The 21,728-nt window shown below is 36.6% G+C and overlaps 1 protein-coding gene across 1 annotated transcript; it reads left to right on the top strand.

Moving 5' to 3' along the window:
- Positions 1-12,031: 12,031 nt before the first annotated feature.
- Positions 12,032-20,022, top strand: LOC128017219 (placenta-specific gene 8 protein). Its single transcript, XM_052602490.1, has 5 exons — positions 12,032-12,140; positions 12,235-12,289; positions 13,496-13,594; positions 14,195-14,340; positions 19,356-20,022. Exons 3-5 carry the CDS (start codon positions 13,498-13,500, stop codon positions 19,482-19,484), a joined length of 372 nt encoding a protein of 123 aa, XP_052458450.1. The 5' UTR covers positions 12,032-12,140; positions 12,235-12,289; positions 13,496-13,497; the 3' UTR covers positions 19,485-20,022.
- Positions 20,023-21,728: the final 1,706 nt, after the last annotated feature.

Raw genomic sequence — 21,728 nt, 5'->3', positions numbered from 1 at the left:
GGAGCGTTTATATCTTAATGAACCTACAAATGTGCTTTTGAATATAGAACTGTAGTCAATCAATGGCAACATACTTTATTTTCTAAGCCAGAAAAAGAAGATACTACAATGTTTTTAAGTTGTTCTACCAGTCCACCATTATAGCCGGTTCTTCATTACTGATAAATATTCATGATCTCTCACCCAACCACCTGAAAGTCTGTAATTTACAATTGCAATATCTCCAAGGGGGATTTCCAGAAAGCAAGGTTAACTTAACAATACCCTGATCTCTCGGGTGATTAGCCCAAACCTTACTTATTTGAGGTATGCTTTTTCCAAAAACGCGTATGTATGTGTGTGTGTGTGTGTATATATATATATATATAAAACTGTCACATGTAGCCTATGATCTGTTTTAGTTTAGTTTTCTGTGTCTTCATTACCCTGCCTAGTTAGTTTCCATGGTTTATGTTTAATTAGCTCCACACCTGTCTGTGTTCTTCTTGATTACATTCCCAGTATTTAAAGCCTGTGTTCTCCGTTGTTCCGTTGTCTGCTATTGATGTTTATTCATTTGGTTGTGCCCATTCTCCCCTGTGGATTATTAAAATAACTCTTTTGATTATAACTCTTTGTTGTGTGATTTGTTCTGCACACCAGACCGGGACAGAAAAGCAAACCAACAAAAGGGAGTACAGTTTGGCAGCGTTTTCCTTTTCCTCTTTTCTTTTCTTTTGTTTCTTTTTTTTCTCCTCCTGCCTGAAATGATTTACCATGCTGTTCAACTCCTTTGCCTAGGGCAACAGGACCATTCGCTGGAGGACCATACCAGGGACTTTTTAGATCTGGTGTGCCTTACACACTTCCTGCAATGCTCGCTCTGCGTTCTACATTACCAGCCTGAGCGAGCGGTGTAAGGCACACCTCCCCACCGCCACCTTTGTCGCCTGAGCCTTTGCCCTCCGCATCCTCTGTGTCACCCTGGTTCTGTGGCTGCTCTGCTCCATCCTGGGCTCCAACTCCATCGGTGTCAGTCACCCCCCTGGTGCTGTAGGACCTATGTATTATAGTCCTGTGATTATATAATTATTATTATTATTTTTTTTTTTTTTGATGTTGATAGCATATAAGTTAATAAAATGTTTTAATGATAATTTCACCTCCGCATCTGCCTTAATATTATCTTAGTGTTTCCATGTTCCCTTCCGAAAATTAACCATAATATTACTACGAAATATGAATAATAATTTTTTTTTTTCATAATAATTTGGCAAGGGGGCAAAACAGTATCTAGGGATAAATTAGATATTACCAAATTAGGCTATACAATTATTTTATTCAGAAATGTCATGTTTTTTCATTTTCTTTTTTTCGTTATTTAAATTAATAGGCTTACAAATTAGAAAACCTGTACAGTTAATCGCTGGGGTCAGTCACACAGTTTCTAAATACATTTGTAAGGACGACTGGCAACAGCTGGTATTAAATTCTTTAGGCACCGCCATTCATAACCGGCCTGACATTAGTGTTGACGGCTTCACACAATGAACTGGTTCGCGAGTGTAAAAGTGAGTGTTTGTAAAAGTGTTTTTTACAGAATTACACATTGCTGCTGTTTTGCTGACATTTTCTAACACAGCTGCAAATTGCAGTTCAACTGAATGGGTGCACACGCATGAGTTTCCATGCGGGACCCCCTTAAAACAGCCTGGACAACACTTGGCTAACACTGCTGTCAATCAAACTCATCAAGAATTAGGCCTATGCAAAAAATAAAAAATAAAAAAATTAAAAATAAAAATAAAAAAATAAAAGTGAAAAATGCGCTAAAATAGATTAAACAATAATATAACATATATATATATATATATATATATATATATATATATATATATATATATATATATATATATATATATATATATATATATAGCGCTGAGGTAAACTTACCTTGAAACATAACTTACTCCGGCCCAGGTTATGTTCAGAGAGTAGGTTGATATGGTTGCTTGCCCTGATAACCTACTTACCTCCGTTTTCGGAGCTGAATGCTGAGTTTATCCGCTTAATTACTTATAAACATAAATCACATAAACCTGATTTCTGGAATAACTACTCCCCAGTTCACCATTAGAGGTCATCCTCATCACAGTATTCAACAAGACTTGTTCTTGTCTTCAGTATGACAGTATTCAACAAGACTAGTTCTTGTCTTCAGTATGACAGTATTTATTCTGAATTGATCCTGTACACCTACGTTGTTAATTTCCCATTTGCACACTTATGGCATTAAAAAAACAAACAAAGGAAATCTTTTAACAGATGCTTTTGTCTTATCCACATGTTTTGCTCCTGTCTGTATTTGCCTTTACTGGAAATCTTATCAATATGTTAAGTATGCATATATTTATGCCTACTTGTTTTTGCTTGTATTTTGCAGGTGGAAATTTCCCTCCAACAAACACACACAGTACTAAACAGAATGGCACAGTTGTTAAACACACCGTATAGTGTGGAGACCATAAAAAAAAAGAACTTCCGTAATAGGAGGAAACCAAATTATATGTTCCTTTTTTTGGTCCTTCTTGTGAAAAAGAATGAAAGCACCTGCTCTCTTTTACCCCGGTATCACTTGATTCTATTCATTGTCCCACTTTTGATGAAATCGAAAGGTGTATATGTATAGGTGTATATTTTAGCTATAGCTTAAACATGTAATTAGAGAGTTCCAAGAATAAGGGAATTGGAGAAAGAAAGCATTTGTCCCTCTTGTGGTTATTCATGTATTTTGAATGTAAGGTTTATTTTAAATATGAAGTTTTCACTGTGACTGATGTTATGTGATTTCTATAAAACATGGGGGTTATTCAAAGCTCACCTTGGTCACTACCAACCCATTATATGATACATTTTTAAAACCATTTGTTATTTTCATTTTTATTCTCTTGTAGTCACAAACGACAGGAAATACATTGGACAGAGAGATTCATTGGATTGGAACATCATGTGGCCCAAATTTTTCTCATGTGCTGTTCTCAAACTCTGGTCTGGTCCACTTTAGAAGAAAAAATGTGGTATGGCACCTGCAACGCATCCTGCCGGAAGACTCTTCAACGCATAGTGAGAGCAGCTGAGAAGACCGTTGGTGTCTCTTTCCCCTCCCTCCAGAACATTTATGGAACCCGTTTCACCCGTAAAGCTCTCTGCATCGCAGGTGATCCCACCCGTCACACAGCTTCTTCAGCCTGCTGCCATCATGGAGGAAAGACAGCTTCATTCATCAGGCTGTCAGGAAGCTGAACTCCCCCCAGACCTGCCCCCCCCCCTTTTCTCCATGCACCACTGAACTATAAACCTCGCCCCCCCCATCAGCTCCCACAAACACTCCGGGATCTGCACCAGACACTTTGTACAGCATTGGTCTGCTCACTACCTCAGTATTGACACTTACTAAATAACACTTACAACACAGAATGAGTAAGCTCTTTTGCACTAGCCAAAAATATGCAATGTTTACTTCACTGGTTTGCACTCTTATCTGCCATGTGGTTTGTGCTGCTTTACTTTTCTTTCTTTTTAACATGACCTATTTGTATATTGGTATAGTTGTACGCACTTTATATTTTATTGTTTTATTATCTGTATTTAATGTTTTACCGTAAGTGTTATCTGTATTTACCAAGGGTCTGAGAGTAATGCAATTTAAATTCTCTGTATGTGGAATAATTGGCAATAACACTGACTTGACTTAATCCCGCTTTTTTTTTGTCTTCTATGGTTATTTTTAAACTGTTAAATGCCATGCATTGTTCATAGAGCTCATCAATTGTAGCGGTGCCTCAGGTGTTTGCAGTGTGTATACAGTATGTGTATGTGGTCAGCAGAGAAAGCGCATAAATATAACGCAAAAGCACAATAAAATAATGCACGAGCGTGAATCACTCTGTTCGCATGCAGATTTCCTTTGTTCTGTCACAAAACAAGACGTACTTGCTCAGATACACCCTGCTCTGCACGGAGAGAGTATGCGTACTTAAAACGTGTCTCCTCTCACTGCGTCCTGTGCACTCACAATTCTCTCTATGCTCATGTGTTAGATATTAATTATGTTTGCACGTTTTTATTTCTAGCCTTTTACCGCCTGCAGTGTGAACGCTCTGATCGGTTAAAGCTGCAGTTGGTAACTTTTGTAAAAATTTATTTTTTACATATTTGTAAAACCTGTCATTATGTACTGACAGTAGAATGTGAGACAGATAATCTGTAAAAAAATCAAGCTCCTCTGGCTCCTCCCAGTGGTCCTATTGCCATTTGCAGAAATACACCGCTCCCGGTAAGAAACAACCAATCAGAGCTGCGGTCTGTAACTTTTTTTTGTGTTCAAAGTATACAAAATGTATATAATAAGCGAATACACCATGAATCCATTTTCCAATCCATGTTTTTAGCCTGTCCTGAATTACTAGGGTACACCTATAATAAGTGTTTATATTTGGACTATTTTAGATTGCTTTGGGGGTACTGTGGCGGAGTAACCCAGTACCTTTATGATTCTTCATAGACATAAACAGAGAGAAGTAGCTCCGGCTACAATGTCCTTCCGCAACACGCAAGCAGTTCTGTTTATTAGCCGCTAGAGCGTCAAAAGTTACCGACTGCAGCTTTAACATGGGCTCAGAAAAAAGGAGCATCACAGACAGTGTGTGAACCTGGAGTAAAGCATATGCCCAGTCTCTGCTGTTCTCGTGCTAGGTGCAATGCATTCTGATTGGATCGGATAGCATACTATGGGAGGTCAGGGCCGCTGTAAATCGCGCTATAAAGTGATTTAGAAATCGTGCACACTCAAATCGTGATTTTATGACAATTTCTTTTAATCGCACAGCCCTAGAATGGACTGGAAATGAACAGAAAATAATTAGCGGCCCGCCTGCAATACCACCGTAGATCACAGGTTGAAAACAACTGCCGTGGGTTAAAGGTTTGAAATGTCTCTTAATTAAGGCTACATGTGATTAAAATGTTTGTATTGAAACATTTTGAATTCTGTCTATGATTAAACTATACTAGATGTTAAGTTTTGTGAAGGAGGGCCACTGTTAGGAAAGCTTTTTAAAGCCCAGTTCGAACGAGTCAATGTTTTGTTCATTATCTGGCTCGGCTCGGCTTCAGTTCTCTCTTCACAGCAGTTCAGTCAGTGTACTGTTTGAGTACATGAATTACTCCGGGATATTGGTTTGTTTTAACTCAGAGGGAGTGTCAGCCACATTAAAAAAGTTAACAGCATAAGTCATTTATGGATTAATGCGTATTGGAGACGCGAACTGTTTAAAACGATTCCGTTCCATTTGGTGAACTGGTTCAAAAAGATCGTTTCGTTCGCGAACCAGATCACAAACTGCTTTGTTTTGAACTCTCTCACAACAGACATGGAAGAGAAGACAATGCTGAATAAAGTCGTAGTTTTTGCCATTTTTGGACAAAAATGTATTTTCGATGATTCAAAAAATTCTAACTGACCCTCTGATGTCACATGGACTACTTTGATGATGGTTTCAGTGGGGGAACCCAGAGCTCTTGGACTAAATCTAAAATATCTTAAACTGTGTTCTGAAGATAAACGGAGGTCTCATGGGTTTGGAACGACATGAGGGTGAGTTATTAATTTAGATTTTTGGGTGAACTATCCCTTGAACTAAGCCCTTGAATTTGATGGTATTGGACCTGGAAAGTCCTTGAAAGGTCCTTGAATTTGAAGTTAAACAATTGTTGTGGGAACTCTGTTTGTGGTTTTCTGATAGAGTTGATGATTTAATTTTTTTTTTTTTTTTGTAAAACCATGAGGCAGGCACAGCTTGCGACCAAGGCGTCAATATTTAATCAGTCAGTAATTTCCAAAACAAGTAATTCAGTTTTAAAATGTTAAAATGTTTAAATAGTGTTCCTGTAGCTCAAGTGGTAGAGCACTGCGTTAACAAGCACAAGGTTGGGGTTTGAATCCCAGGGAACACATGTTAAGAGAAAATTGTTAGACTGAATGTAAGTCGCATGTCTGCTAAATACATAAATTCAGGACCTTTAGATCCTCTCCCAGTTTGCTGGATTGGTAAATTTATTATATCATTGTAAATAATAATAATAATTAAAGAAAAATACATTACTACAATATATTACACCTGCTGACTTGTAGTATATAGCTTTTAGAATGTTACAGACGTATAGTGAAACAAGTGAGTTGACCAAATAAAAAAACTATTTCATTGAACCCCCCTACACAGTCACAAAAGCAGGATGGTAATGAACTCAAGTTTGTGTAAGGAAAGCTGTTTTAACATTTAATCTATAAGCAGCAGTTGAATTGTAAAAACATTTCAGGTGGGATGGTGTGGTCAATTTATTGTCTTTGGTGGGGGGTGGAGGGGGCATTATGGGGTTTGTCCCATAGCTAATGTTACACAATGATTACAAAAGTAGCCTTATAAAACAAACTATTCTTTTTAAGCTTTTTTCCCCTTCTTGGGCCTGAAACGGAGGAATTTGGGTCAATACTGTTAATTTAACAATGTTTAGCTGAATGTGTTTTTGTGCTGGCACATAGAACTGACAATAAAACCACCCGTAGCTGGCAGCAAATCCCTGTTTTAATAAATTATTTATTGAATCATTCAACTCAAATGATTTGTTCAAAATTGCTGATTCAGTGAGAAACGAAAGAAGTGAATGGACTGTTGAATCACCGGCTCACATGATAAATTCAAAAATAGATCAATTCAAGAAATAAAAACACTGCATTGCTCTACACACTGTTGTATAAAATTATTATAATTTAAAGAGTAACTAAACCCTAAACCAATTTTTTTAAGTTAATGATCTGTAAGAATGGGGATTTATTCATGTTGTTCATTGATTCAAGTAACCTTTTTGACATTTGAGTATAAAGTGTTTTAATTCTTCAATATATGGTGTAAAAATGTCTGAGTGCTGCCTCTTCAGGTTAAATGGTGTCTACTGCAGTTGATTTTTCCTATTGGATGTTTGCGGTAGTACGTGAAGTAAGCAGTGGCAGGTGCCGTAAGCAGTTTCCAGCTCACCACGCCCTTGGTAGGAGCAATATAAAACCATTTTGTTCCGTCAAAATCACTATAGGATTTACAGGAGTTGGAATTGCGAGTATTGAAAATGATCAGGATAGAGTATTCTAGCACATATTCAGCATAGCATTTATATAGTTATTTAGATTATTTAGTGAAGCCTTTGTAGTTAATTAGCATAGTTGTTAGTGTAACATTAGAATTGTTAGAAGCATAGTATTGCATCAGTTAGGATAGTTTCAAGTTAGCATAAATTTATTTACAGTGGTCAGGATTGTACGTAGGTGTGTTGCTGGTTGCAACAGCAGTCCAGCAGACTTGAAATAGGCGAGAGTGGTTGCATGCACTTGGCCTGGAAGCTCGTGAGTTCCCGGAATGTGCAAACTGCATTTTACGCGGAACTGCTTCTCCAATGCCATGGAAGTGGAAATGGGCATCTGCAAACTGCGGTCTAAAAGTAATACATTTAGGTAAATGGGTGCAAGAGCCAGTGGTAGTTTTGTAGGTAAACATCAATGCCTTGAATTTTATGCGAGCATCTAGTAGCCATTGCAAATTGATAAACAGAGGTGTAACGTGTATTCTTTTCGGCTCATTAAAAATTTATCTTGCTGCTGCGTTCTGGATTAATTGTAAAGGTTTGATAGAACTGGCTGGAAGACCTGCCAAGTTAGCATTGCAATAGTCCAGCCACAGAACAAGAGCTTGAACAAGAAGTTGTACAGCATGTTCCGAAATAAAGGGCCTGATCTTCTTGATGATGAATAAAGCAAATCTGCAGGATCGGACAGTATTAGCAATGTGGTCTGAGAAAGTAATCTGATCATCAATCATAACAAATGCCCCGGTGGGCTCCAGTTCCACCTGCGCCACCCTGGTGAGCTCCAGCTCTGCCTGCTCCACCCTGGTTTCCTGAACTGTCTGATCCACCCTGACTGCCTGCTAGGCCATCACTTCCTGTTCCTGTTCCCCTCAATGGACCTAGCCCCCCATGCCTCCCCCTGACCCTCCACCATTCCACCTCCCTCCTGGTCTCCTTGTTTTGTTTTTGTTGTTTTTTCAGAGGATCATCTGGAAGCTGCTCCTTGGGGGGTGGGACGTATCCTTAAATGGTTTAAGAATTGTAGAGGGTTTACAGTCCTTGAACGACTGGATTACAGGTAGCAGAGAACATGCAGATTAGTACAGAGTAGTTTGGAGAGTAGATTAGTATGAGTGGTTCTAAACGAACAGAAATTACAATAACCTGTTAGTAATGAAATATAAACTCACTCTGTTACTTATACATAATATATTTATTAGGGGTGCTCCGATCACGATCGGCCGATCGTTAATGCGCATCTCGTCAGTAAAGCCGGTTTTCTAATCAGCGATTAATTCCATCAGGTGCCTGATTTCTCATAGAGCAGCTGTTACTACACAGAGCCGTTGTTAACTGAGAAGATGCGCCAAAAAACGCTGAAAATTAACGTGATTTGCGCATGTTCTCTATTAACAACGGCTCTGTGTAGTAACAGCTGCTCTATGAGCAATCACGCACCTGATGCAATTAACCGCTGATTAGAGAACCGGCTTTACTGACGAGATGCGCATAACGATCGGCCGATCGTGATCGGAGCACCCCTAATATTTATATTTAAACATAATAGCAATATGGCATAGTGGCAAATTAGTGATTTAATGATCGATTCAGACATGTACAGACTAGATTAGCACTTGTGAAAATGGCATCACTTTCTCTGACACGTGAGCTAGGAAGAACAGATAAATATGGCTTAAATACCACAAACATCCCACTTATTCAGTAAATAATACTATACACATACTCAAAGTGACTTTAAGTTTACAGTATTATACACCGATATTGTTATTTAACCATCTCTCATATGTGTACACTGGTGCCATATGGATGATGCAATACACAATGCGTAAATTGTAAAATGTAAAAATCGCACATGCACAATTATAATTAGCAACTAGCAATAACACAAAATTATGCCTTCAAATACAGCAACAATCACTCACTTGTATATGAACGCACTAAATAGAAAAACAACAACAGCGAATAATGTCAATGCTCTGAATTGTGTCCTGTTAGTACTATTAAAGGGGTCATATGATGCCACAAAAAATAACATTATTTTGTGTATTTGGTGTAATTAAATATGTTTATGCGGTTTTAGGTTAAGGGTTTCCACATACTGTACATTATTGTTTCTCCTCTACCTTCTGAAACACATCGATTTTCACAAGGCTCATCTCTCTGAAAAGTGAGGTGTGCAGTGATTTGCCAGATACCCAGTGCAGTGTGATTGGCCGAATGTCTCAATCATGTGATGGAAATGAATGTTATGCCGCTTAACATATTGTGATGCCTTGTGCAGCCAGAGCGATTAGACAAAAACATAAAACCCATTATAAACCTGATATAAACATGATTACTAGTTGTGTTTTCTTTTATAAGGCAAAAACGAAGTAGTTTCACTTTCTCAACAAAACAGCACAGCGTTTTGAGTGAGCAGAAGCCAGGGGCCTAGAGTGAGCCGTGGCCGGCTTGAATGAGCAGAGGCGGGCGGCTTGAGAACAGTGCAGCAGGCAGATTATATGAAGGAGCGTACCTTGGTCTTGCAGCAACCTCATGTGATTCAGTGGTCCACAGTGCAAAGTTGATGTATTTCCTCAGCGACCAGCACGGATCAGCCTCAGGCATGAAGAAGCGGATCACGTCCTCTTTTGGAGGGCCAAACATAGTTTCGCTTTCACATTGAAACACACAGCGTCTATACAACAGGGTAGCAGCAGCAACAACAATACTACAATACTTTCTTTTCATGTACATCAGGGTGGCATTATGCAAATATTCCTACATACTGACATAGATATGTGGGGGCGTGTCAGAACGAGTCATTTCAGGGGGCTATGGATGAGTGTTAACTTTTATAAAGAATATCTCTTTGGATTTGAGACTTTGAAACTTTACAAATTAAATTTTATTCACCAAGAGCTTGTAACATCCCAAAAAGAAAGGAAAATTTGAACTCATATCATATGACCCCTTTAAATCATGGATTGTTAAAGGGAAATGCTAAGTCATCAGTGCAAAACCTCTTAAAGTCACAAGGGGGCACTAATGGCCCCGGTATACTTCAAACAAAGGTATTTTTCGTTCTTCATTTGGGGGCAAAAAGAAGTTCGAAAAAGGCTGAGCAGGTATACTGTTTTTCGAACATTCCAACACCCTCGCGCTGCTGGAGGCGGGATATAGATTAATATAAACATGTGTTGTGATGCTTGCAAGTATGCCCTAAACACAACAACTCTGAAATTATAAATGGTCACAATCTAGGTGTGAGATGGTCACCAATGGTCAGAATATTATAGACAAAAGAATAATAATTAGCAGCAGTTCAGAGACAAGTATCATGTTTGCTATACAAAAGAACCATACCGTTTCCATAATCAGTCCTTTATGGGAAGTATCTCATTGTCTGAAAACTTTAGCATTATGTGGAAAAAATATTATAAATATATAGATGTAAATATATAGAGTCAGTGTGTTACTTTATTTTATTAGTGTTCAATTATTGTTTTTAATGGATAAATTGTAACCTTTTTATATTTTATGTGGTGTCATGATTTACTTTTGATAAAAAACAAAGGATTATTATTGTATGTTCGTTTGGTATTTCATTTATTGTATAGCCTTTAAATTCGCTTATTGAAAGGACAACAGTAACAGCAGCAGTATGGTGTAACATTTATTTGAAACACATGTATTAGGTACTTGCTATCTTATATCTTTAAACTCTTTCCTTTCAGCATAAATGGCTGCCCACTGCTCTGGGTGTGTGTTCATGGTTTGTGTGTGTGCACTTTGGATGGGTTAAATGCAGAGCACGAATGCTGAGTATGGGTCACCATACGTAGTTGAATGTCACTTTCACTTTCATTCTTTTCATGGCTTTAGAAAACTTGTCTGGAATGTTTCTCTGCATCACTTTTTGCATAGCTCCAGGTCGTCAGCCCCAAGTTCGTAGAAATATCTTTCTAGGAATTAAATGCTTTCTTTGAATCGTTAATGTCTCTCCGCGAACCATTGTACAGGTGTGGACATATTTGTGCCAGCTCAGCTATTCGTCACTCCAGTGTATTTAGGAGATACTGTTCTATATCTCTGTTAAATTAGAAAGGTATCCCTGGAAAAAAAATTACATGTCAAAGAAGGTTAGTTCCAGAACACACCCACCAATTGCGTAACCGCCATGGACCAAAGGAAGCTCAAAGGTGTTTAGGAGCCAAAATGGACTCCCCCAGAAAGTTTGCTTTGGTGAGCTGTTTCAAACTGGCGAAACGAACTTAAAATGAACTTTGGCCTGATTTTGTTTGAAATTACGTCATATCAGTTTGTTCTTCTATTTATTTTGAAGTATACCAGGGCCTTAATGGCTATATACATTGCCAGCCTTTTCTACAGAAAATATACTAGTGTCTAATGATTAAGTACTCTATTGTTACTAGTACTCAATAAGTATTGGTAACTTTACAAAAGACACTAGTACCAAAAGGATAAGCAGTAAGCACTAGTAGTTAATGAATAAGAACTAGTACTTAATAGAAAAAAAAATAATATCTAAAAAATAAGTACTAGTAACATTTAATTAGATGCAAGTGCGATTTACAGATTAAATGTTAAAACGGCTTGCCATAGTGTGTGCGCACATCTACGTAAAGCTATTCATCCACATTTGATTAAATTAAAACCCAGCAACATAACTGTAGCTATATAACTTTACAACGGCAACAATGGTTAAACAACAACATAAGCAAAACAGCAATAATTAAATTACATCAAAACAAAAGTTTCAAAAATGCTCTCTAATTGCTCTTGTTGTAGCCTACTTTGACGTCATACACAGAACAGTCAGTGCTATGCTTCAAGTCAAACACCGAGATGCTGAACTTATTGAAGTGTAGTATAAATATCACATTTGCAACTGGTCACTGTTAAAAAAAAACATATGCTGGGAAATCACTTCTAGGCGTTCTGAAGAAGAAGAAAAACCTCAAGTAAATACTTTGTTACTGTCTACATTGTTGACACGCCTTCCGCTGAAGCAGTTGAAGCAAAAACTTTTTTTTTTTCTTTTTTTTTTTGTGGCAGGACCTTCGAGTTTGGTTTCATTTCACTGCAGACCACCACAGCAACTGAAAGCAAGGTAAATCATTCGTTTATTTACTAAGATGTCGAAATGTTTCAATCTAGTTTATATTTGTCTTAAGAAATCTTACCAAAAAGCCATCGAAATTTAACTAAATAATTGCATAATAAGGATTTGTTTCTTTAAATGATCGAGTGTTTAATGCGAAAAGATTTCTATGAGACCCTGCTAAGTCTCTATTGTTTAATTATCGAAATATTTTACTATGGCAATAATCACAGTCTGATCGCTTTATATGCTACTTAATGCTTATATATAAGAGTAGAATACATTTTCATGAAGTTGTAGGCCTATTTTATCTCTTAAATTGTCCAACCAGTTATTTTCCTCTTCAGTAATCTCATTGTGGAAACAATTAACTGTACCTTTAACCTTCACATTCAAAACTCTATAGCTTTTAAGGGAGTTAATGACAAGCTCTGAATTCAGTTTACATTTCAATGGGATATAGAATGTGCGGAAGAAATTTGTAAAAAAAAAACACATTCCAAATAGGTTGGCACCTCTAAACCTGAAATAAGGCATGATTAAGGGGTCATATGACGTTGCCAAAAATAACATTATTTGATGTAATGCAATGTGTTTATGGTGTTTAAGGTTCAAAAACACATTATTTTCCAAGTACTGTAAATTATTGTTTCTCTATGCCCTGCCTTTCTGAAATGCAAGGATTTTTACAAAGCTCATAGTTCTGAAAAATGAGGTGTGCTCTGATTGGCCAGTTGTCCAATGCATTGTAATTTTCAGAATTCCTGAAACCATGTCTGCATTTGTGATAGGAGAAACGACAAACAACAAGCGCTACTCTACAGTGCTCAAAACTTGTGTTTGAATCATTAGTAAATATGTAAACATACTTACAGACTGAGTCAAGATGCCCCAGACTGTCCTTGCAAAGTTGGAATTGCCCCACTTTACAGACAATGTCATTGTAAGCTACTCCTCCTTGAAACGGTCCTCATTCTCCATAAAATGGGCTGCACACATCTGAATAATTGGGTTGAACTGTTCCAGAACAGTGTTGTAGGTACTTAACCACTGATTTCTAATTGTTTTCTCTTTTGGAAGTGTTTTTAACACTCCAAAGAGAAAGAAAAAATGAAATGACCCCTTTAAATTTCACAGTCTTCATCTCCTTTTCTCTCTCTCCCTTCACCCCACATCCCCTCCCCAACCCTTGCTTCCTCCCTCCGTCCCTTACAGTCATGGCAGTACAATCTACTACTATTGTGACAACCCAGCATGTCTCATCTGGTACCTGGACTACAGGCCTCTGTGACTGCTGTTCTGATATGGGCACTTGTAAGTCACCTACTGACCCATGAATTTCACGGATCCCTTTTCTTTGTTGTAACTTGTTTGAATGGTAAATCCTGCCTGATTCCAAACCTGTTCTGATGTTATGAAATCTATAACTTCTGCGTAAACGCTGGGAATTACTGCAAAAAGTATGCACACCTTCTTGTTAAAGCACAAAATGTAATTGGAAAAAATTTATAATTGATGTAGGTCAACTTTATGATATCATCTAGTTAACTTTAGAATATCTTTTATTTCTAAACCACAGGGTGTGTGTGTCTCAGATGTCATGTTCTAAACTTGTGTTTTTGTGTATATATATATATATATATATATATATATATATATATATATATATATATATATATATATATATATATATATATTAGAGACACACACACACACACACACACACACACACACACGGAGAGAGAGAGAGACAGATAGATAGATAGATAGATCAGATTGATAATACTTTAGAAAATGCTAAAATGCAGCACCAGCAAGATCTGTTCAACCTCCAACTTGGACGAAGGTGTAAAAGAGCTCACCTTTAAATTTACTGCAGGCCCAGAACTAAATCAACCCTCCTGTGTGTTTCAGGTTGTTGTGCCCTTTGGTGTTTCCCCTGTATGCAGTGTCAGACTGCATCTCAGTTTGGCTGGTGTTTCTGCATGCCCTTGCTGGACTGCTGTCTGCTGGTTTCCTGCTGTCTGCGTCAGAAAATGAGAGAACAATATAACATTAATGTGAGTTCATACACACATGAAATTGAGAGAAGGGTGATTTATAAAAAAAAAGACAGGGTTCCTAAAAGCAGGCTACTGTTCTCCAAACAGCATTGTCATGACGTCATTAGTCACATTGCATTTATGGCTCAGGTGTTTGGCTGCATGTGTACAATCTAAATTATAATCCTTTCATCATTTACTCACTCTCATTTTGTTCTAAACCTCTATTATATTGTCATCTGTGAAATACAAACTGAAAAATAAGTTGACTGTTTATGTCCATTTAAAGCTGCGGTAGGGAACTTTTGACGCTCTAGCGGTTAATAAACAGAACTGCTTGCGTCTTGCGGAAGAACATTGTAGCCGGAGCTACTTCTCTCTGTTTATGTCTATGAAGAATCACAAAGGTACGAGGTTACTCCGCCGCGGTACCCCCGAAGCAATCTAAAATAGTCACAATATAAACACTTATTATAGGTGCACCCTAGTGATTCAGGACAAGCCAAAAACACGGTTTGGAAAATGGATTCATGGTGTACTCGCTTTTTCTACATTTTGAACATAAACAAAGTTTCGGGCCGCAGCTCTGATTGGTTGATTTCTTACCGGGAGCGGTCCGTAACTGCAAATGGCAATAGGACCACTGGGAGGAGCCAGAGGAGCTTGATTTTTTTCACAGATTATCTGTCTCATATTCTACTGTTAGGACATAATGACAGGTTTAACAAATATGTAAAAAATATATATTTACAAAAGTTACCTACTGCAGCTTTAATGTGGGTCCAGAACATAATTGGTTCAAAATGTTCATCATTGGTTCAAAATATGTTAATTTGTGTTTTGCGGAAGAAAACAAGTCATACAGGTTTGGGACAACATGAGGGTGAGTAAATGATGACAGAAGTTTCATATTTTGGTGAATGGTCCCATTGTGACTTATGTTATGCCAATCTCTAAAGTGTCCTTGAAAACTTGTATACAAGGAATTTCAATGAATTTGTACTTATTTGTATCTTTTTCTTTAATAAGTGCTTTAACTACTACAACTACAAGTGAAAACCCCAGGAGAGATTTCATTTCCCCATTTCCACCCGATATAATTCACCCACTTCTTGTTTTTTTAAGAACAGAAGAACAGATGTTTGTAAAGTTGGTTCCCAGTGAAAGACAAAGAGAAGTGGCAGTTGTTTCAAAACCAGTGAAATCACACAATTTAGAAATTCAAAAACTGCCTGTGTCTTTAAAAATATATTTGGGCCAGAGCTGCGAAGTGATACAATCAAAGCTCATAAATACTTGAATAATACAGTCAAATTAAAAACTACAACTTCCAAAATGCATCTACACTGCAAAACTGCTAATGGCTACTTTTCACAAATTTAGTCATCACAGCAAACATGAAAAAGTAGTGTATTACAGGCTACAACTTCAGTGATTGAACATTGTTTTTGTGTCTGTGTTTACAAGGTTACAGAGTTTATGTTTTTGACCCTGGACCAATTTTTAGAAATTTATATTTATCAACTGAAAGCTGAATAAAAAGCTTTTCATTGATATATGGTTTGTTATGATAGGGAGATATTTGGCCAAGATACAAATATTTGAAAATCTGGAATCTGAGGGTGCAAAAAAATCTAAAAACTTAGAAAATCGCCTTTAAATTTGTCCAAATTATGTCCTTAGCAATGCATATTATTAATAAAAAATTAGGATTTGATATATTTACGGTAGGAAATTTACAAAATATCTTCATGGAACATGATCTTTACTTAATATCGTAATGATTTTTGGCATAAAAGAAAAATCAATAATTTTGAACCATACAATGTTTTTTTTGGCTATTGCTAAAAATATACGCCAGTTTTGTGCTCCAGGGTCACATTTATAAAATACCATATAGTTCAGTAAGCACACAAATAAGAATGCAGTTTTCCCTAATTATCAGCACGATTGCAAATGTGATATTGATTATATATAACACTTCTTTAAACACTATATTGTCTGTTTTGATCTATTTGGCCAATGAAAAATTGTTCCAAGCCATTGTGCATCTCAGAAACACAGCGGTGTTTTGGTTGTGAATGAATCTGCGTTTGAATGAATTGGGTGAATCAGTGATTGCGTGACCCATTTCTAAAGACAGTCACTTGCTTCATTCCTGAATGAATCATCCATTTAGAATGAATTATTTTGTTTATTTTCATTAAAAATGTAAGCATATAGCCCTGACTTTATGGTAGTACAGCATAACCACATAAAAGCCTGAATGCTTACAATAAAATCACTGAAGTATTTCATCTATGTCAGAGGCACTATAAACCTTCATTAATGATTGAAGTGCACTATGACTTTAGTCTTTAGCCATGTATAACCAGGGTCTAAAACTTACTTTTTGCCACACCTGCCAATAGCCGTTGACATGATAAAATGTATTGGTCATGAAACTTTTTGGGGCAAAAAGAGGCAGTTATTACTACTACAATGACTTAACATATTTACAGTGTTTTGAATTTGACCTGCTGGTCGTTGAGAGTGTTGTGAAGAGTTGAAATCAGGGCAACTTTATGGTAATGAGCTATGACGCAGTTCGGCAGCAACCAATCGGAACGTAGAGGTCCACCGCTTGAGAGGATTCCAGAGAACGCAGCTCTGACCACATTAGTTCTCAAGCAAAATAGAGGACAGGTTGATTATTGCTGTGGTGGGTTTGCAATAATCTATGATGTGTCCCTGTTTGTGTAAAGGGACATAAAAAATACATAAAAAAACTAAAAATGATACGTGGACCAAGGTGTCTGAGATTGTTCATGTTCCTGGTGAGTTGCTGATGTGCAGTAACGATATAGGAATAGTAAACTAATGATATAATAAATAATAGTACAGTAGTCCCAGACTCCCAGTTTACTTTTAAACTAATTTCCCTGATTATATTTACATTAAGTAATGTTTATACTTCATTATATTTACTTGGGCTTAGTAACATTTTAATTGCAGAAGTTTTACTTGCATCAGAGTATTTTTACGGTGCTTTTTACATTATACGGAACCCTACACATGACATGCAAGAAAAAATAAATAAATTGTGTGCATGATTTATTAATTCATTCCCTCAATGTGCTAAAAAGTGCATACGATTACTATTGCGTTCCCTCGATTTACTATTGAGTTCCCTTGATTTGCTAAATCGTGCGCACAATTTATAAAATCGAGGGAATTAATTAGTAAATCGTGCACACAATTTATAAATCAACTGAACTAAATAGTAAATCGAGGGAACTGATGCAAGAATTTGATCTGTGTCAGAGAGTCAGAGCTCTCACGAATCTTCCTGCAGCGTTGTGAGCAGGACAGGTCAGAGCGTTTTTTGACGCTCTCGACAGCGGCGGTGTGAACGCACAGTACTCGTCAACGCTATTTAAGGAAATCATGTCAGGAATAGAAGACCTACAGTAATCATCTCACCTTAGCCTGTTGTATACTTATCATGTGTTAACCTCAGTTGACCTTTTATTTTAGTATCTTTTTTGAAGTGTGCACTAGTTTCAACATTTTCTTTTAAAATTTGCTATTTTTTTAGGCCCATTCACACTAAGGACTATAAGTAGTACTATAACAACAAAAATCTTGTTTTAAATTTTTTTTTCTAAAAGTAAAAATCTATAACCACACTGGCACAGAGTAACGATGTCACCGAATCACTTTCAGATTGACTATTTCTTCTTCTTCTGAGTCTAAGGCAGTTTCTCAATTCCAAGAAAGCAAAGAACAAATGTGCATTCTCGTGGAGACCCATCTTAACAGGTTACTTTGAAAGAATGAACTCAGAAGGACCCAAGAAAACAGGACACATCTTTGAAAGAAATGAGATGCGCTGTGATCTTGTTGCTCAATTGACCGTCAAAGAACAATACTGGCCAGTAGACAATAAATACAACATAACACTCCAAAACACATTTCATAATAATAATAATAATAATAACAATAATAATAATAATAATAATAATAATAGTAATTCCTTACATTTATATAGCGTTTTTCTAGGCACTCAAAGCGCTTTATATAGTCAGGGGGTATCTCCTCATCCACCACCAGTTTGCAGCATCCACCTGGATGATGCGACAGCAGCCATATTGCACCAGAACACCCACCACACACCAGCTTACTGGTGGAGAGGAGACAGAGTGATGAAGCCAATCAGCAGATATGGGGATTGTTATTGTCTTTAATAATCTATTAAAGCATTTATTTCATAATATTGTGGACAGACATTATTATCGTATTATTCTTTTTCAATGTTACAATTCTCTATAACATGCCAATAAAAATACTGCAGGTTTTCCAGGTCTTCTAAAACTAAACTTTCAAATTTAAACCATTTTTATTTTTACCAATTACAGCTTCAAACTTTCAGGCTAGGATTTCTCAAGTCAACCTCAAAGTTTGTTCATAACTTTATTAATCTAGTTATCTTTGAAGTATTTTTTCTTGGTGTGAAGGGACCTTTAATCAACTCTCTCTCTAATACCACTTCAGTGTGGAGAAATGAAGTGTATCCCTTATTCCATCATATTCATGATCTCACATGCCTCGAAATTATGCAATATCAAGGGAAATTATAGTTTAAGTTAATTGATTATATATTACCAAAAAATGTGGTATAGTAAGACATAAAGTACTGCATATTCTATTGGTGCAGAGGTATGTATATTTTTTTAAACATTTGCAACTGATTTTTGTCACTTAATTAGAAGCACCACAATTAAATTATCTCGTCTGTTACAAAGAGACTACTTAACAGACATTTTAAAGATTATTTTAAAGAGCGAAGTATTGCTGTCTTCACACTCTCTTGCACATTTGGGTCAAATACAGGAAATATGTCATGCAGAGTGATAACACCCACAGTTGTGGGTAAAGGGATAAGAACTTGTTTTGGTCAAACCAGTTCATACTTAACTAATACTAAGAAACTAATACTAAAATGTTTTACATATATGAATTCAGTGGTATTATTAAAACGCTTTCTTCCTCAGGGTTCCTGCTGTGATGACCTTTGCACTGTCTGCTGCTGTTATACTTGTGCCTGGTGTCAGATGTCTCGAGAAATCAAGATTCGTGCTCGTTCTGGCGCTGTAGTCACCCAGCAAATCATACACAGTTAGAGTTTTGCAGTGAGTCTTGGTAGTGTGGGTAAAAAGTAGGTGCAGGTGGTGAAAACGGATGCCCTCTCTACCTAGTGGTGATATGGAAACAGCAAAGTCACTTCACTTCACTCATGCTTCACTGTTTGTTTGTTTTTTTGCAATGTTTTTCTCTTATGTTCTGCAACCAATACTCAGATATTTGTAACTCACTTTTTTCATTCTGATAAAAATTACAAAAAATAAGCACAGCATAGACATATGTTACATGAAAAACAGATCTTTGTTGCTTCAATATGTTATAGTACAAATACAGGTTTACAATCATTCAGTTTTGTATTAGATGGAACATTTCAATGATAAAATAAGGTAATTATAAAACCTGTTCTGCCATGTTTGTTTGATTATATTTGTGCAAGTGCTTACTCTTCTTAATCTTAGGTGTGAAAACAAGACCAAAACTTGTGACACCATCTATTTTCATATTCATATTCATTTGTGTATTTCTATATAAAAGTCATGTACACAAAATGCAAATAAAAGACTCTTGAATTCTGAATATGGTATTTCACAGCTGCAACATACTTTGCATATTTGCAAAACTTGTAGTAAATTGTTACAAACATTAATCTTAGCATGTGCTGAGAATGCAGTGCTATGTTGCCCAGGCAAAAGTTCTCTGGTTGTTCACATCCTGTTTGACTCTATTTATGCTAATGAAAAAAAGCTTCCCCATTACTGCAAAATTCTTTAAACGTTTATAAATATGTAGTGAGTTCCAAGTACTGAGGCTTTACCACAGAGGCCTACAGGTATTGTGAAAATGTTTACTTTCTCTTGATGATCTCATGGATCAAGCTCTTGTTTTCAGATGTTTGTTTAGATGGAAAAAGACTTTCATTTGTTTTTATTTAGTAATGCCCTGAATAAGGTATTTCATTTAATATAATAGATGTTTATACATGTATAATATAATTTATAGCGATATGTTTTAAGTGATATAATCTAAAGATTCCAATCTAGAACGATTAAAATCTCGTTTTACCTCAAATTTACTTTACAAATATTTTGATTTTGATTTTGAGATTTGGACGAAACAAGAGTCGTGTTTTTCTTGAAGATACAAGCACAGAAATTGCGATTTTTGAACTGACTTGTTTTCTAAAGACACATAAGATCACCACCTGTCAATAAAACTTGACCAGTACCCATTTATAGATGGTGCACATGGTCATAAACACATAGACAAAACACCATTGTAACACACAACACTAAAATGATCAATAAAAAAGAAAATAGCATTTGATATGACACAAAACATCCCAATGTACATTAATGATATGAAGAAACTAAACTATTCAAATAAAGTAATTGCTTTAGGAAAGTAACTGAAACTTAATAAATCTATTTACTCCAAGCATGATAGAATGTGCATTGATAGCAGTGTTGAAATAAGTACAAACACAAACACACACACACACACACACACACACTCAGTTGGTTATGGTTGAGAGATTTGGCTGTGTAAGCGACATGCAAAAGATTAAGATCACCACAACACAGAGAATGCATTCTGCCTCCTGAACAAAAAAATAAGGCTCAGTATAGTAAATTAATCACGAAGAACTAGAATGGCTTTTACAAACTGTCAGAGGCAAACTATGAACAATCACTGTCCTGCTTTACATCTGTATCATTTGAGCAGTTTGAACAGTTCAACAACTTAAACAGTACATAGTTTCGTTTCATGTGAAGCAGAAGTTTCACTTCTGCACTTTGAATTGTAGGACAACTTCCTATCAGTCTACTAACCTCAAGGCAGTGGGGGAAGTTCCTGTAACCCACGACATGTAGAGCATCACAGTCCTGCCCACAGCTGGTGCTGGAAGTAAAAATTCAATGCAATTTCTGCATTGACATTTTGGGTATTAGCCATAAAAACGTAACCATACATGGTAGACTTAAAACCAGCTACAGCTGTACTAAGCGATAGTATATGCTCATATAAACGCAAAAGGATCATGGGGCACTAACCCTGTTTTGATATAAATGCCTTTTATTCGCGATGTCTTGGCTAAGTACTTCATTACCCACAATCCCACAGTGATGCATCTGATTGGTGGAGCTCGTGTAACCGTCTGGTTAAACCCCGCGAAGGTCCGTGAAGACTGAAGATCATTAATAAAAAAATAAATACAACGACATGTGTTGACGACTGAGCGGTGATTGCAGTCAGGTACAAAGCAATGCACCATGTTGCTGACG

This window comes from Carassius gibelio, chromosome A7 (genome assembly GCF_023724105.1).
Source record: "Carassius gibelio isolate Cgi1373 ecotype wild population from Czech Republic chromosome A7, carGib1.2-hapl.c, whole genome shotgun sequence".
NCBI classification, from domain to species: Eukaryota; Metazoa; Chordata; class Actinopteri; order Cypriniformes; family Cyprinidae; genus Carassius; species Carassius gibelio.
The sequence above is the reverse complement of the archived record's forward strand: the minus strand, read 5'-3'. Positions and strand labels throughout refer to the sequence as shown.

Coding starts and splice junctions, on each gene's coding strand:
- LOC128017219 (XM_052602490.1), top strand. CDS start 13,498: ATGGCAGTACAATCTACTACTATTGTGACAACCCAGCATGTCTCATCT. Junction 13,595..14,194: donor CTGTTCTGATATGGGCACTT/GTAAGTCACCTA, acceptor TGTGTGTTTCAG/GTTGTTGTGCCCTTTGGTGT. Junction 14,341..19,355: donor GAGAACAATATAACATTAAT/GTGAGTTCATAC, acceptor TTTCTTCCTCAG/GGTTCCTGCTGTGATGACCT.